The sequence below is a fragment of the Apodemus sylvaticus genome, chromosome 23 (assembly GCF_947179515.1).
Source record: "Apodemus sylvaticus chromosome 23, mApoSyl1.1, whole genome shotgun sequence".
Classification (NCBI taxonomy): Eukaryota; Metazoa; Chordata; class Mammalia; order Rodentia; family Muridae; genus Apodemus; species Apodemus sylvaticus.
This window is the reverse complement of record NC_067494.1, coordinates 26,511,018-26,527,402: the sequence shown is the minus strand read 5'-3', so window position 1 is coordinate 26,527,402 and position 16,385 is coordinate 26,511,018. Positions and strand designations below refer to the sequence as shown.

Sequence of the window (16,385 nt, the reverse complement as noted above, 5' to 3'; positions counted from 1 at the left end):
GCCACCCATGTCTCTCCTCTGGACCACAATGACTTGCTAGCTCTTGGCACCCACAGTCCTAAGCCACATCTCCCAAGCCATTTCTCAGACAGCAGAGAGAATGATCTCTCTCATGTGTTCACACCCACAGGACGCCCTGCCCGAAATCCTTCACTATCCTTTCAATGGTCTTAAGTCATTATTTAAAATTCTTGACATAGTTCACAAAAATACTGGGAGAGCAAGAAAGACAGTGTGGGCACAGCCTAAATCGGTTAATGAGAAAAGGCTTTCCTTCAAAGGTTGTTTAAGTGAAGGCAAAGAGAAGGTTTGCTCAGAGACCATGTAGGTAGAAGAAACTTCATAGATGAAATTCAACAGACATAAGAATTAGAAAAGAAGAAAAGCCTACTCTGACTGCAAATTATAGCATAAGAAGTATTAAATCAACATGAAAACATGGAGTTGAAGGCCCGAAAAAGTTGTTTTACAGGAGAGATCCAATGCATGTTTTCAAGCGAGTTATAAGAGTTAAAGAAACCAGTCATCATACGTAAAAACACTGACTACTTAAGACACAAACGATGCCAAGGCATAGGAAGGAAAGTAAGCTATATTCTCTCAAACTAAAAGCCTGAAATCACAGTGTTCAGATAATTCAAAAGGTGATTTCAGCAAAAGTCTAGACAATGGTAAGAACATGTAAAACTAGGAATGTTAGTCATCAGCCAAATGTCATCTGTGAAGGCACCAGCATCCATCTGGGAGGGGTGGCAAGCAGCCTCTCCATGGAAATACTCAGGAGATTTTCAACTGGCATGCTTTTAAAGGGGGAGTCAGGGATTACCTACTGACTTCCCAATGCTACTCAGCACCTTGGAAGAAAGGGGAGCCAGGGAAGAGGCTAGCTGGGAGTCAGCATTCCTTAAAGAACAGTGGACAGCAAGACAAGAGACATTCAAGACTTGACTACATTATTCCCTCAATTAATGTAACTTAACCTCTAAGTTACCAATGAAAGCATACAATCGGGTCTGGAGAGATAGCTCAGCGGTTAAGAGCACTGACTGCTCTTCTGAAGGCCCTGAGTTCAAATCCCAGCATCCTTATAATCATCTGTACAGCTACAGTGCACTCATATACATAAAATAATTTTTAAAAAAGCATGCAATCAACACAGTGAGCATTAAACCACTTGGTCATTGACAAATGAAAAATGGTTTCTGATTTTTTTTGTTTTTTGTTTGTTTGTTTGTTTGTTTTTGGTTTTTGGAGACAGGGTTTCTCTGTGTAGCCCTGGCCATCCTGGAACTCACTCTGTAGACCAGGCTGGCCTCGAACTCAGAAATCTGCCTGCCTCTGCCTCCCAAGTGCTGGGATTAAAGGCATGTGCCACCACTGCCCGGCTCTGAAATTCTTACCATGTCATCCTTGCATGCTAAATAGAAGTGATTGTTTTATCTAATTACCATAAAAATAAGCACAATCCACTTCTTTTTCCTCTGAGTCACTATGTTACTGTGTGAGTATATGCATGCATATGGAGGCTAGTGAGCAATTATATAGTTCACTCTCCTACCTCTACCTGAGTTCTAGGGCTCTAACCTCAAGCTTAGGAACAATCACTTTTACCAACTGAACAATCTTGACGGCCCTTCCTTTTGGAGAGGACAGCCTTAACACTAAGAATTGAAATATTTCTTGAACAAAAGATAAATCATTCTAAATGCAAGAGGCAAGACCAAGAGGAAGACCTAGAAGGCCATCCGAGTCGTCCAGGGAAGGTGTGTCATCAAAGCAGAACAGGGTCCAGAGGCCAATGTGAACAAATTGCATTAGTTAGGGGTTTTCTTTCTGTATTATTTGATGATGAATACTAAAAAGAAACCAGGAATCACAATCAGGCCCTGTCTCTCTCCTTTTCCTATTCAATAAGGTATTTTTCTCCTTCTAAAAACATATTTTTTGAAATGGATAGAAATAAAATGATTACATGCCATCCAAAATCTAAAAGAACAAGTAAAGTCTATAAACCTCATAGAGATACTGAGCCAATGCCCTGAGCATACCTTGGGCGCTAGCTCCACACTCAATACCACAACACCCAGAGGAAGCTCCACTCCCAGGTGCTCTAACATGCCCAGGATCATAGGATCACAGGATCTCAGGAGCTTGGTCACACCAGGAATTCAGGATCCCAGAGGCAGCTTGACTCCCAGGAACTCTGATAGCCCCAGGATCTCAGGATCCCAGGATCCCAGAATCACAGGATCGCAGAGACAGCTGGACTCTGACGAGTTATACCACAGACAGGATCACAGGAGGGACAGACTCCAGTCAGAGACAGCAAGGGCAGGTAGCACTAGAGATAAGCAGATGGCAGAGGCAAGTAGGAACATAAACAACAGAAACCAAGGTTACTTGGCATCATCAGAACCCAATTCTCCCACCATAGCAAGTCCTGGATATACCATCACACCGGAAAAGCAAGATTCAGATCTAAAAATCACTTCTTATGATGAAGATAAAGGACTTTAAGACAAAAAATCCATTAAAGAATTACAGGAAAACACAACCAAACTGGTGAAGGAATTGAACAAAACCATCCAGGATCTAAACATGGAAATAGAAACAATAAAGAAATCACAAAGGGAGACAACCCTGGAGATAGAAAAACGTAGAAAAGAGATCAGGAGTCATAGATGTAAGCATCACCAACAAAATACAAGAGATAAAAGAGAGAATCTCAGGTGCACTCTAGAAAAAATAAGAAATTAATCTTCTTTCAATAAATCCAAAAGAAGACAGCCACACAAACATAATTCCACCTCTAACAACAAAAATAACAGGAAGCAACAATTACTTTTTCTTAATATCTCTTGACATCAGTGTACTCAATTCCCCAATAAAAAGACATAGAGTAACAGACTGGATACGTAAACAGGACCCAGCATTTTGCTGCATATAGGAAATGCACCTCAGTGACAAAGACAGACACTACCTCAGAGTAAAAGGCTGGAAAACAATTTTCCAAGCAAATAGTTCCAAGAAACAAGCTGGAGTCGCCATTCTAATATCAAATAAAATTGACTTTTAACCAAAAGTTATCTAAAAAGATAAGGAAGGACACTTCATACTCGTCAAAGGAAAATTCTACCAAGATGAACTCTGAATTCAGAACATACAGGAGCCTAATATAACCGTCTCCTGAGAGGCTCTGCCAGAGCCTGACAAATACAGAGGTGGATGATTGCAGCCAACCATTGGACTGAGCATGGGGTCCCCAATGGAAGAGTTAGAGACAGGAATGAAGGAGCTAGGAATGGAGGAATGAAGGGGTTTGCAGCCCCATAGGCAGAACAACAAGATCAAGCAACCAGACACCCCAGAGCTCCCAGGGGCTAAACCACCAATCAAGGATTACACATGGAGGAACCCATGGCTCCACCTGCATATGTAGCAGAGGATGGCCTTGTCAGACATCAATGGGAGGAGAGGCCCCTGGTCCTGTGAAGGCTCGATGCTCCAGTGTAGGGGAATGCCAGGGCAGGGAGGCAGGAGTAGGTAGGTTGGGAACACCCTTATAGAAGCAGGGGAAGGAGGAAGTGGATAAGAGTTTTCAGGGGTATGGGGACTGGGAAAGGGGATAATATTTGAAATGTAAATAAAGAAAACATGCAATTAAAAAAAGTAAAATAAGAGAGAGGTTAGGAAAAAAAGATAATTGGAGAATTGAGTAACTTTTTTTTTTTTATAAAATAAAAAGCAAATTTGCTAAATGAGAATGTCAAAACAAATCTTGAGGGAAATCTGTAATGACAGAGAAACAGGCTTACTAAGTGAGTATTAGCTGTGTTGTCTTTACCAAGGAGGTAATATTAGCTGCAGTGGTGGAGAAGTCAAGTCTCTGACCCCATTCAAGTACCAGAGGAGGACATTTAAGCTACAGGGTACACAAAATGCACTTCTTACGAATTTGAAATCCTCACCCGTCTTTTTCCTTGTATGTGTATCTCTATGTGCTGTGTACGTATGTGTGTTCACACACATGTGGTAGCCAGAGATTGATGTCAAGTGTGTTCTCCAATCGCTCACCCCCTTATTCCATGGAGACGGTATCTCTCACAGAACCTGGAGTTCAGTGACTCTGCTATGCAGGCTGGCCAATGAGCTACGCTAACCCGCCCATCCCTGTATCCCAGCGTTGGGATTACAGGGAGATGGCCAAACCCAACGTTTACGTACACCCAGGGCGTCCTAACTCAGATCATCAGGTTTGGACACTGAACACTTTACTGACTGAGCCATCTTCGTCTCTCCTGGGTCAACATCTGGACTTAGCTGCTAAAATGCGTGACTTTGAAAATCTGAACAGTCTTCCTTCTATGAATGAAGAAGACTGGGATTTTAGGCAAAAATCACAAAGAGACAAAATATGGGTTGAATCATTACCCAGGCTAATGAAGAAAGAAAAAAAAAATCCATTATTCATATCTCCTTAGGAAAAAATCTCATTTATTCGCTGGTGAAAACATCTGTTAGCCCATTTCTGGAAAAATCTGATGAATGATTTATGTACAGTGCCTCTCCTGAAGAAAAGGGAAAGCAAGACTTGCATTTTGAGAATCCTTCTGAGAAGATAATGGGGAGGGGGTGTTCTTTATTAATGGACCCCAACCAGAAAGAAAATTACTACTTAACAAAAATAACCCAGGACAACATGAGAGAAAACATTTCCCACACCAGGTCAATGTCTTGGCCTCTCAATTACATGAGAGAAAACTACCCCTCAGCATCCAGTTGACTACAAAGTGTAGCTTTTAGCGTACAATGCAGCTCCATGATCAACCCAGACGCTACTCACCTTGAGAAACAAAACACAAAAACACATAAAAAAAAAAAACCTGAACTCAGAAAAACACACAGCTATTCAGAAAACACCCTGCGTAAGTTCGACCCGGTTCCTATGAGAAATTAAACAGGCACGTCAAAAGTTTCGAGAAAAATGGGCCAGCACCTGGATATTAATTTCTTCCTCTTCACAATCTTTCTTATACTTCCTTGGGAGCGTCTCCACCTCTCGGATGGCATCCATCGTGACTTGCTGAGGAAGCACTTCGAACAGAGACGTTAAATACATAATTATGGATTTCTTGTCCGGGAGATGCACAGCAACATCTAGAAGTAGAAGAAAAGTTGGATCAGAAACATGGGCAGCTCGATACCAGGCGAAGAGTGACTGTCCTTACACCCAGAAACAATGCCTCGCTTGTGATCTCCAGAATACCGTGTCTCGGAAAATTGCTACTGCAGATCACAAAATATGAGACAGAGGCGAAGACTTATTCAACCTCTGGTTCTTAATGTCTTCCATAAGCTGGGCATGATGATGCATACCTGCAATCTCAGCTCTTGAGAGGCTGAGGCAGGAGGTTCATGAGTTTGAAGACTGCCTGGGCTCCATACTAACTAAGACCCTGCCTTCAAGAACAAATTAAAAATATAAAAAATAAAAAATAAACAAATAAAAACTGTCTCAAAATGCTCAAAGGCAGGCTACACAAGCAGCCATTGAAAATGTGACACAGGTTTCATTCACACAGTGAATGAATGAATGAATGAATGAATGAATGAATTGAGCTGCAGAATTCAAGCCTGAAGTTGCAATTAAAGTCTATACACCATATACAAATGCTCACACATACACGCATTTCAAGAAACCAAACCAATACTGAAATATTTCCCTAGCAAGTAGGTCCTCTTAGACTTTCTCAATCCTACTTGATACAAAATAACTATGATCCAGCAAAATAATTAGCCTGCTGCCTAAAAGATGCTGAACATTAAATACAAACAGGGCAAACAATTGATCTGCAATAAAATGGTCTACGGGGGATGGGAGATGGATCCCAGAGGCCCACTGCCAGCCAGCCTAGCTGGCAGCCAAGGTGGGCAGTGGTAAAGGCACTTGACTCCCTTCTCTGCCCACTCATGCACTCACATATGTGCACACATCCACTTACATATGTGCACACATCCACTTACATATGTGCACACATCCACTCCACTCATTCACAACAGTCATGCATACTACACGCAGAAAAGTAGGAAGACAAACACAAAGATATAATTATGGCCAATATTTAAAAACTAGGATCCCTTGATTGTCACAGTGTATTGTAAAAAAAAAAAAATTCATAACTTCTCAAGGTTCCAAATTAGCAGAATCAAGCTCAACAGGTTTTTATGTAACAAAAATTATACATAGCAGAATCAAGTTCAACAAGTATTTACGTAACAAAATTAGACAGCAGAAACACGTTCTCAGCCTTACCTTCGGGATCCAGAAGCTTTTCAATTCCCAAATAGGTATGGGCCTTGCTAAAAGCATGTTCAAGTCTCTCAATTGGGGACATTTTAACCACTCTGTCCCAGCTGAAGAGATCGGGTCTGAAATCAGGGACAGAAAAATATAAAGGAAACAATGTAGATAACATCATAATTCATTACATCCCAATGTTTTTAAATTTGTGAATGCTATTTTAAATTGTATCTTGTATATCTCAAGTTTATAAAATCCATATAATTTCAAAGTAAGTAATAAGTAAGGCAATCTCTGGTTCTTGGTGCAGCTGAGTATAGAGCATTTCCCAGACAGTAAAATATGACTAAGGAGACCTGCGGATATAGAGAAGGCTGAGGAAGAAAATGATACAGAAATATAAGGTGACATAAGCTCAAACAAAATGGTAAAAATGTACCTAAATATATGAATTGCCACAATCAATGATTTTAATGGACTAAATTCTACAATTTACTGGATGTTAAGATTTTATGGTTTTGTGAAATTAATGACTTTAATGGACTAAATTCCACATTTAGGACAAAGGTACACTCTGGACTTCACAGTGCTAAGATAAGAGGGTCACAAATTAAAAGCTGGCCTCGTCCACATAGCAAGCTTCAGGCCAGCCTGGGCTGCAGAGCGAGAGCTGGACTTGATGGCTCTACACACCAGAAGAGAGCAAGATGCACACACAGTCACTCCAGGTGCAACTGGACCTCGGTTACCCTAAACACAGAGGGCAAAGGGGACCAGTTCCCTTCTGGTCATCTTATTCCATGAAAACTAATGTTCCTTCACGTCTTGTCTTTCTTCCAGCCTCACACCGTGGACAGTATCACTGGCTTGACAGACCTAAAAGTTGGTCCCTATCTTTGCACCTCATTCGTGTATCTTAGATGCACCCTGTGTGATGCTCCCCTGCCCCACCCCACCCATTCCCCTTTCTACCTCTTCTTCTATCCCTTAGCCACTGCAGCCACCAGACTCCCTCACACTGGGTGCCTCTTCCCTCTCATCTAGTCTTTGTCATTAGCCTGCCTACCATTTCTATATCTTAAAACCCCCATACATACATTTTATGAGATAGAGTCTTCCACATGTAGCCCATGCTAGCCTCAAAACAGTTACATACATGGCTGAGGGTGACCCTGAACTCCTGATCTTTCTACTTCCCAAGTTCTGAGATCATGTGTGCACCACCATGCCCCGCTATAATCTACATTTTTTTAAATTTCTCTCTCTAGGTGGAAGGAACTGATATGTTTGTCTGTTTAGCTCCAGCTCTATCCTTGTGTCTAGTACAAGAGACTTTACATATATTTGTTAACCAAAAAACTAATAAGTAAATGGATAAATTTACTTATTGGCTAATAAATTTACTTATAAGCTAATACAAGTTAATGGATAAATGCAACAGTTTTTTTTCCTAACAGTACAGGGCAGAATCCTCAAGATGATGGAAAAAGAATGGGAAAAGATGGGAGGGAAAGGGTCTTTAACACCATAACAACTTGAAAATATCAAAACTTAATCTATAGCACACATCGATCTTATGTAAAAATATTAAAAGCATTGTTTTGGTATCAAGTACAAAACATTCTTCTCACTGTCACTAATTTGAAACAAAACTACATGAAGAACAGAATCCAATAAAGAAAAGGAGAGGCAGGAGGAAAGGATATCATATTCTAAGGATATCCTAAATTCAGCCATGGGTACTTTCCTACCTAACAATCTACCAGTGAAACTTAAAAAAATATATAATAAGCAATAAACAAAGAAACACAAACCTGTATTGTACAGAGATAAACTTAGCAAGATGTAAAAAGTAAGTATAGAAATGTATACTTCATTTGTATATAGCAGGCAAAAACATTCAGGGGATTAAATGGGAAAATTAATAATTCATAACATAAACAAAACATAATCCATTTTGCCTGCCTTTGGCACTTAATCTTTCAGGCATGCAGAATTGACTTGTATGGTGTGGCAAGGCACATATTTACATGGTTAGCCAAGTGTCCCATACCCAATGTTCATTTGCAATGTCAACTCAGCTGGTTATCAGGTCGGTCTAGAAAGGAGAGCTCGTCCTCAGCTCTTAGAACTCCCAGAATGGAAGACCTAAGAGCTTGTTTTTGTATATCTAGCACTGTCCAATGCTGCCACATTCACATGCAACTATAATGATCCTACTACATTTGATAGCTCTGTATTCATACATAGTCATGATTTCTTACTAGAAAGTTATTTCAGGCTGTTTATTCTTCTGGGGTATAATGGTGACTTTTGTATTAAATTCTTACATCCAAGTTAGAATATCATTTATGAGATTTCATAAGAGAATTGTATAGCTCTTCGTAAACGTGGGTAACACAATAAACAGAGCTGTCCTTCTGCTATCTGAAGAAAAGCTACATACCAGTCTTTGTGTGTGATGCTGGTTAGAGCTGAATGAGTGGGAGTGAACTATGTCAATTATCTTACATTTGTTAGTTCATAAATGTGTAGGAGAAACCATGGGTTTTGCACTGCAGCCCTAAAGTACTAAGGAGATACCCAGTGGTTGATCTGTTATGGTATTGCTTTCCTTGATACTTTACAACATGAGCAATACAGGCAGCAGGGAGAGCCAAAAGAACTATGGGGAAGAGAAGTGGGAAGAAGACGCAGAGGAGGTACAGATTTGCAGACCAGAACACATCTCACTTGTGCCGGTGGAGCACAGCGTTAAATGCAAGTCCATCGGTCCAGCTGGTGGTGAAGTTGAGCACGTTGACCTGGCTGTAGGGCCTGGTGGTCTGCCGCACCCAGCTCAGCAGGATCTTCTCGCTGTTCGTCTGCTGCAGGTCTGACATGATATCTTTCATGACATCTTTCACCTGTGCAGAAAGACCCACACCTGCTTATAATGTAACCTTTACTTCAGTGAAGATCTTATATAAGAAAGAATAGACAAATCAAACATTGTGGAGCATGTAACTGGCATTTCTTTTATTTCTAAGTTTTACTTTAAGTGCTGGAAAGATAAATTTTAAGTGATTTTCAAGAGAGTAGGATTTTCTAAACATCACCTCAGTTTTACGTCCTAAACAATACTTGCACTCTTTAACTATAGTGAGCATTCCTTCCATTGCTATGAGGAAGTTACACTTCAATAACTTTTATTTGCAAGGAATTTTTCAAACCAAATACAAATGTTATTTTCTACAAAAATGAGAACAGAAACATGTTTGGCTGGCTACAAAATCAAAGAATTAAGTAATTCTCCTGATATCAATAATTATACTCAAGAACTGACTTTTTTAAAGTTATTCTAAAGTAATATGTAGGCATATGCATAAGAAAGGCCTCAAAGAATAATAGAGATCTATCAAAAGGACCTTTAGCCAATATAAGGGGTCAGATGGAGTCAAATCTAAGACAAATGCCATTATCAGGATGAATAACATTAGTAAAAGTTAATAAACCTATATAAGAGCCCATAATACGTAGATGAACAGGTGGGTGGATGGGTGGATGGGTGGGTGGATGGGTGGGGTAGATGGATAGGTAGGGTAGATGGATGGGTGGGTGGGTGGGTGGGTGAGTGAATGGATAGATGGATGGGTTGATGTATGTATGTATGGGTGTATGTATGGATGATGGATAGATGGATGGATGGGTGGATGGACAATGAATGGATGGGTGGATAGATGGATGGATAGATGGATGGGTGGATAGATGAATGGATGAATGGATGGATGGGTTATACACTCATAAAACCAGGTCCTTTGTTATATAAACACAGACCTAATAAATGTATTAGGAACAATGGTGTCAGAAACTTACTATTTGCCAAGGATCTTAATGATTTGGGTAATAATAATGAATGGCTGCTAAAACTAATGGTTCAAGTTGGGCAACTAGTTAAACATTCATACTGTCACTAAGTATATCCCAACAAGATATATTTAATAACAAGGGGCGGTCACTTTACAATGGAAAAAAAAAATTGGAAAGTACCACCTTAACCTAAATAAACATGGCCAGAAAGAGAAAGATAGTGGGTAGCACATGACCCTGAGAAAATTCAACACTTCCCCTGTGACAACTCTACACAATGAACGACCTGGATCCAACCTGCTGGTGGGCAGAGTTGTTCCCAGGAACAATCTATAAATCAAAAACATCAGCACTATGCAAAGAAAGGCTCAGAACGTGTTCCAGGTTAAAGAGATCCCAAGGAGAAAACCAAGGACCATCACTCATGGTCTGGAATGACTGTTTCCCTGGCTTATTGTGCTGCCTCCCTCCCTCCATACCACCGCTACTGGGGACTGAGCCATGCATACGGCCAATCTCTGTACCACGGAGCTGCACTCCCAGTGGTATGTTACTAACACGGTTAGCCAAACCTCCATGAGACCTATAGATAACTCCACTAGCCCAAAACCATCTTCCTGACTTAAACAACTATTTATCCTTTTGGTATTCAATAATTGTGATAAAACAGTAACAAATGGTAATATTACACATTTTATATTTGTATGTTAATGGTATTGTGGCTATATAGCAGCGTTCACTGTTTTCAATTTTTAAAAAAAGGAATTTTTTTTTTCTGACAAAAGATTGGGAAGTATATTTGGTGTTCTACAAAAGGCAAGGGTACCCAAAGTATTCAGACAGAGAGAACACCAGAGTAGAACTAAGGAGACACAGCAACTGCTAACATTTGGGGAATCTAAATGAAAGACATTTGGAAATTCCTTAGGCTACTCCTACAAACCGCCTGTAAGTCTGAAAGTAAAGTGATTTTTCTGAATGAAATATGAAACACCTTTTTTTCTCCTCTGCCAAAAATCCACGCCAGGCTGCCAACAGTGTCCATTGGGAATCTCTGTAAATTAGACTGTGTTCTCTGGAGAGTGATATGCTAACACCGCAACATCAGCACCTAAAACATGGGCCCTGTGTGAAGCAGGACCACTGCACACAGAACTACTTAAGGAGCAGCCACACTAGAGGTGGGTGGCCTTTACACACAGCATGACTGATGGATGTCCTTACCAAAGAACAAAGGGAAATCTGGACACCAACTCAGAGAGCGGGTCAGGAAGACTAGAGTTTCATAAGCCAGCACGCCCCCATTTTACAGCAAACTAGAACTTAGGAGACAGGGATTCTGCCGAGAAGAATCAAATCCGCTGGCATTGGATCTGGGACTTGCAGACATGAGGATTCTGAGGCCATAAATACCTCCCTGTTGCAGCCAAGCAGTTTGTGGAACTTTGATTGGACAGCTGTGGAAAATGACCAGAGAAATAATCCAAGGTCTGTTGTGAGGTAACTGGGAATGTCCCCACCTGCCAGTGTAGGATAATGCTCCACAGTAATCCCAAAGTCAGCTTGGGGTTCCCATCCACAATGTCGGTGCCTCCGATATTCACCAACTCCACCTGTCAGAACGAAAGAATAAAGCACCAATCAAACTGTGGGAACTGCGTCACCACAGAACTCCAGACTTTTCGATCAAGAGTGTTTGTACAACAATATAAGGGAAGGATAAATTTTTTCATTTTTAGGAATTGGATCAATGCAGAACTCCAAAACGTATTGTTTATCCTGCAGGTCAATGAAAGCATCGGAAAAGGCATGTGACTTATCTGTCACTCGCAGAACGAGTTGAAAGCTCCTACCATGAGGAAACATTCCCAAGCATCAGCTGATGTCTAGGTACACAGCAACCAGCAGGCTTCACAGTAAACCACGCCCACAGCAGCAGAGAGCCCTGGATGCTACTTACATTGTTCTGATGTAAAACCTGTAGCACTCGGTTGACATTATTTAAGGCATGCACCCTTGTGGAACCACGCTCCTTTGGCTGGAAAACAAAGCAAAACAAAACAAAAAGCAAGTGGCTGACAAACTCTGACATAGAAATGGAAACAGGACAACATCCACACCACCAGTGTGGGTACCACAGGATGCAAATTGACTAAGGTCATCTTGAAATACTGGCTCACTTATCAGCATGCCTACTGAAATCATCTAGGAAACATTCAAACAGGCATGCCAGTCAGTCTCCTGCCTCCACATGAGACAGTGATTTAAAGAACTTGAGATGTAGTGGGGATTCAGTGTTTCAAAATTGCTCTAGTCACTCTTCACAGGCAGGCAGACACATTTGAGAATCAATTCTCTCAGACAAAGCTTCTTCTATTTAAACTTCTCTAGAGGCAGAAAAGTCTTGCCTGCTTTCCCCTACCCAGGTAGGAACAACAGAGCAAAGAGACATTGTCCCAAACTCCAGGTCACAAGAGAAGGTGTGTCACCTAGGGTATGGCAAGCTAGTCAGCTCCCTTCTACCTCACAGGTCAGGGAATCTCATGAGAGATATCAGCTTTCCCCTGAAGAAGCCCAGCCTCTGCCAGGAAGACAGAGGGTACAATACTCAGGCTTCACAATTTAGTACCCACAGGAAATCTCCAAATCTCAATAGTGACCAGAGGCACTCCATCAGCCTTATTCTCAAAGATGGCCGTCCTCTCTTAGGGTAGAGATGTAGCTCAAGTGGTGAAGTGTTTCCCTATCATGCATAGAGCCCTGAGATCCAACCTCAGCACTGCCGAAAAGTGGTATGGTAGCACACACACACACAAACACACACACACAGACAGACAATCTTGGGAGGGAGGAGAGGCAGAAGGATCAGAAGTTTCAAGGTCATCCTCAGCTACACAGTTAGGTTGTGACTAGCCTGAGGGAAACAAGACCCTGTCTGAGGAAAATGATCAGAGATGTCCTCTCACCAATGATGTTCCTGTGAGGCCTTCTAGAAGATCCAAGAGTTTTCTCCCATCTTTGAGGTCTGAGAACATATCACTGATTGGTGGTTTCCCACTCTGCAACGAAGAAGGAGAAAAATAAGGTCGACTTGAGGATCAGAAATTCCATATTGGGACTGGTGAGATGGTTTCAGGCGTAAACGCACTTTCTGGTGGCCGTGATAACCTGAGCTCAATCCCCGGGATACACACAGTGGAAAGAGAGAAGAATTCCCACAATTTGTCTCAGATGCACCATGCCATGAGTGTGAATATGTATGGGCATACTGATAACTGTATAAATGTAATAAAAATGAAAATCGAACAAAAGAAAAACACCACATGTTCTTAACATTTAAAATACTTTTGGCCATGTTCGGTTCCAGTCCAGTAACACAAGGCAATTCCTGCTCAGAAAACACAAAAGTCTCAGTTTCAAAACCAGTCTGACCAAGAGCTACCTAATGAGACTTAATCAGTTACCTAAGCTCCCTTAAGCCACCTGCTATTTTAAATACCAAAAAGCCTAATGTGATGTGAGAATGTACTAAGAAAAATCATAAACCATAATGTAATAAAACCATAATGGTCTTGGATGATGTTACTTCTCCATATGAAATAGAGAGAGCTAAAAAAAAGACCATCCTGCCAATCCTAGATATTACATAATCAAGAACTATCTTTTTCCGGTCACTTAAAAAAAAGCACACCTTCCATATGAGGCAAAATTTAAATCTAAGACAAGAAAAGAAGTGTTCCCTGATTCTCCCACTGACTGACTCCTTACTCATTTTTAAATAACTATAGTGTGTAATCAGTTAAGGATTCTCAGCATGTATCTTAAAAGTTCATAGGCTCTAGGAGGGAATATGGGACCCACCACAGAAACAGTGTGGATAAGCTGGACCCTGTCTCTGAAATACAGCTCTCTCTCTAGTTTGCCACTGAGCTGGGGACACATAGATTATCTCTACCAGTTACAGCAACAAGCAGATTAGCAGAGCACAGAAGCCACCTTCTAGAGGCACTGCTCCGCGCTGAAGACTTCTGAACTATGAACAATGCAAAGGGTGGACAACCTTCTTAACTGCTTGGTCTTCAAGGCTCCCCTCCTAACACCACACCCACTTCCTAGAGGAAGTTCAGCTACCAAAGAGCTCAACTGTCCCTCGCTTCTTATGCAGCAAAGAGAAAGATAAGAGGTAAAACCCATAGAACAGGATGGCTATTATACAAGAGGTCCCCACCAACTGACAGCCACTTTCCAAAGTACAAACAAGATAATATGGATAAGTTTACTATAAAGGGAAGCAAATGTAAATATTTCCTCATATCAGAAATAATTGCAGATGTCTATTAGTGGCCTTTGACCCAAAAAGGCTGTGCTTTATACTAGCCACAAACTTTAGTCATGTTAACTGGTCTTTAAACGCCTGTTTGTTAAAAACTCAAATGGTAGCCGGGGCACAAGCCGGTAATCCCAGCACTCTGGGAGGCAGAGGCAGGAGGATTTCTGAGTTCAAGGCCAGCCTGGTCTATAGAGTGAATTCCAGGACAGCCAGGGCTATACAGGGAAACCCTGTCTTGAAAAAACCAAATCCAAAAAACAAACAAGCAAAAAAACCAAATGGTTAATCAATTACTATTGTCAGTCATACCACAAGCAAAACCTTCATACTTTCTATTATAAAAAAGTACTATTGAGGCTGGAGGGATGGTTCAGCAATTGAAATCATTCGTTGTTCTTGCAGAGGACCCAGGTGTAACTGCCAGCACCCACATGGTCACTCACAGTCATCCACAATTCTAGTTCCAGGGGACCCAATGCCCTCTTCTGAACTATTCAGCAGTAGGAATACACATGGTGTTTATACAGGCAAAACATTCAGACACATAAAATAAAAAATCTTTTCTGAAAGAACCACAAATTTTGGATAATATCTGAAGGGACTTCTGGAATGAATATCTTCTCAGTCCCAAATTCATGGAAATGGTAAGCTGTGGGAACCTTTCCTACTCAAAAACAACTCACAAAGGATGCAAAAGCACACCTGTGTGGAAATAACACAGATGCCAGAAAGGCTCTCCTGCAAGCTAAGACTTCTAAAGGTTGCCATTAGTGGCACACTCTTTTGCCCTCACGGCCAGATAGTTCATTCATTTAGCAGGCAACAAGTTGCAGAAAGGCTCCCTCTGGAATATTCTGTTGGGAAAAAACATGAAGATAAAGTTCTGTCCCCGTAAAAGTCAAATATAAATTCAAGGGCGCGCAAAGCCCCTTTTCCCACAAACACAGGCACACGGTAACAACAGCTCCGTTTCTTTCTTCAGTTTCTCAATCTCAGACGATAGCTGATGACAAACTACACGGAACGGGTCTTGAATGTGTGCCCTTCCCTCCATGTTCCCACGCAGCATAAGCAGCGGTGACATGAGTGTGGTACTCTGACAGTCAGTTCTCTACGAAGGAGCCCCAAATCCCTGCAGAATGCCAGACAAGGAAGGTGATGCCCCACCACCCCCTGGAGAGTGTAAGAGAAGGTGCTTGGACTCTCACAAGGAACTCATCAAAATCTGGGCTGTAAAACTTATGTGTGATGTCCTCAACTAACACTCGGGAGGCAGGCTCTGTAAGTTCAAAGCCAGCCTGGTTCCAGGACAGCCAGGGCTACAGAGAGAAATGCTGTCTCAATAAACAAACAAACAAACAAACAAACAAGCAGCTGTGCTCTGCCCAGCTCTCAGACCCCTGGATCCAGCTTCCCAGCACCAACAACACCCTTCCCCCCAAGGACAGACAAGGATTCCATCAGCGCATCATCAATCTTTAAACCACAGCAGTAGTTTCCACGCATCCCTATACTTAAAATGGTGAAGAATATTAAAATGCTCTATTTGCGACTAGTTCATTTGTGTCCTTTAAGCACAGACAGGGCTGCCCACTGGCTCTTCTCCGCTCTGTCCACTAGACCACTGTCTCTCAGGAGAATGAACCAGCTGCCTCAACATCAAGGCACTAGAAAAGGCAGGTTCTTTTCTTGGTAGCGTATCCGCAGAGTTTTTGGTTTTTGAGTTCTGTTTTGTTTTGTTTTGAGAAAAGGTCTCACTTTGCACCTTGGCTGTCTTAACTCACTCTGTAGACTTGACAGCTTCTTAGTCACACTGTCTTTGGGAGTTTTAAAGACTTTTGACTCCTTGAAAAAGGATCTGTCCATGAGAGTCAGAAACTACACACACATGTGTGTGTGTGTGTA

The 16,385-nt window shown here is 41.5% G+C and overlaps 1 protein-coding gene across 5 annotated transcripts in view; it reads right to left on the bottom strand.

Annotated features, from left to right (window-relative positions):
- Positions 1-16,385, bottom strand: part of Utrn (utrophin) — a 508,244-nt gene that overhangs the window by 379,019 nt on the left and 112,840 nt on the right. For all 5 annotated transcript variants that reach the window (XM_052169847.1, XM_052169848.1, XM_052169850.1 and 2 more), the window contains 6 exons: positions 13,117-13,209; positions 12,111-12,188; positions 11,671-11,763; positions 9,035-9,207; positions 6,314-6,429; positions 4,997-5,157 (listed from right to left, as the gene is read on the bottom strand). In XM_052169847.1, the coding sequence (XP_052025807.1) occupies positions 4,997-5,157; positions 6,314-6,429; positions 9,035-9,207; positions 11,671-11,763; positions 12,111-12,188; positions 13,117-13,209 (714 nt within the window). The remainder of the gene's footprint in view (positions 1-4,996; positions 5,158-6,313; positions 6,430-9,034; positions 9,208-11,670; positions 11,764-12,110; positions 12,189-13,116; positions 13,210-16,385) is intronic.